Genomic DNA, 1063 nt, shown 5'->3' with positions numbered 1-1063 from the left:
TCCAGAAAATTGATAAAGATCACTTCATGGTGAGTAAAATGTTTAACCAGCAGTTTCTATACTGCCCAATGTGTTAGTTATGACTGTGGTTCCATACTTGAGAAGAAATTTCTAAATAAATCTTCTCTCAGGCTAAACAACAACACTTGGTCTATAATTCAGAGGGGATAATCAAAACATAACTGAACAAATAAAGCTAAACTTCTTGAGACAAAGGTAAAAGTATGTTCATTAGAATAATCTTAGCCTCTGGAAGATAATATGAATTCAATTTTCAGTGTTTTCTTTTACCCGCTTTAAAAAATAAAATCAAAACAAAACAAACCCCAACCTAGGTATTTCTTGGAGTCTGTGGTACACTTGCATCTTGCAAGTTCAAGACACAAATGCTCTTACGTCTTGCATGTGTTAACACTGCTAAAAAGAACATCACCAAGTCACTGACTTCCACACCTCTTAAAAGGATGATTTTTAGCTTCAAGATTTTAGATTTACTAGAGACAGCCTATATTTGAGTATGTATGTCAGTCATGCCACACAAAGAAAAGCATAAATATTTCCAAAGTGTTCTGTTCAGAAACTTCACAAATGCTTCTCCTCCTGTTCGTCAGATGGTTTTGCAATAGGTTGACTAATGCACATATACGTAAAAACCTGAAAATTGGCTCATGCAAGCGTTCTGAATGAATAGATACCCCTAAGGAAGAGTATTTCAAATTATTTTGTTGATCGTCTCGTGGGCTCTGAGGCTGTGGGAGGTGGAGGTGGACCCCGGCGATCCAGGTCATCAACATATGCCACAATCAGCTTTCGCCTCTCCTCTGGCACACAGTCCAGTACTAGATACCGTTTGTCATTCTGCAAAATTTTTTCTACATCTTTCAGGTGCTGATCAGATTCTTGGATTAGCTTTTTGGATCTGAAATAAGAAAAAAGTCCAAGAATTACTGACTGCTGTTCATAGGTCTTTCAGAAATGAGCTGGAAATGTCCATCTAATTCCTAATTGTGTTGCCATTTTTTTTTTTTTTTTTTTAAAAAAATTTTTCTTGAGTGGGCCCCTT

At 36.5% G+C, this 1063-nt stretch overlaps 1 protein-coding gene across 1 annotated transcript in view; it reads right to left on the bottom strand.

The window, feature by feature from the left end:
* Window positions 1-717: 717 nt before the first annotated feature.
* The window catches only part of TCERG1 (transcription elongation regulator 1), a 71871-nt gene continuing 71525 nt past the window's right edge, over window positions 718-1063 (bottom strand). The window contains 1 exon segment of the mRNA XM_014587661.2: window positions 718-919. Coding sequence (XP_014443147.1) covers window positions 718-919 — 202 coding nt within the window.

Source organism: Tupaia chinensis, unplaced genomic scaffold (genome assembly GCF_000334495.1).
Source record: "Tupaia chinensis unplaced genomic scaffold, TupChi_1.0 Scaffold000228_1, whole genome shotgun sequence".
Taxonomy (NCBI): Eukaryota; Metazoa; Chordata; class Mammalia; order Scandentia; family Tupaiidae; genus Tupaia; species Tupaia belangeri.
This window is presented reverse-complemented; position numbering and strand designations above follow the sequence as displayed.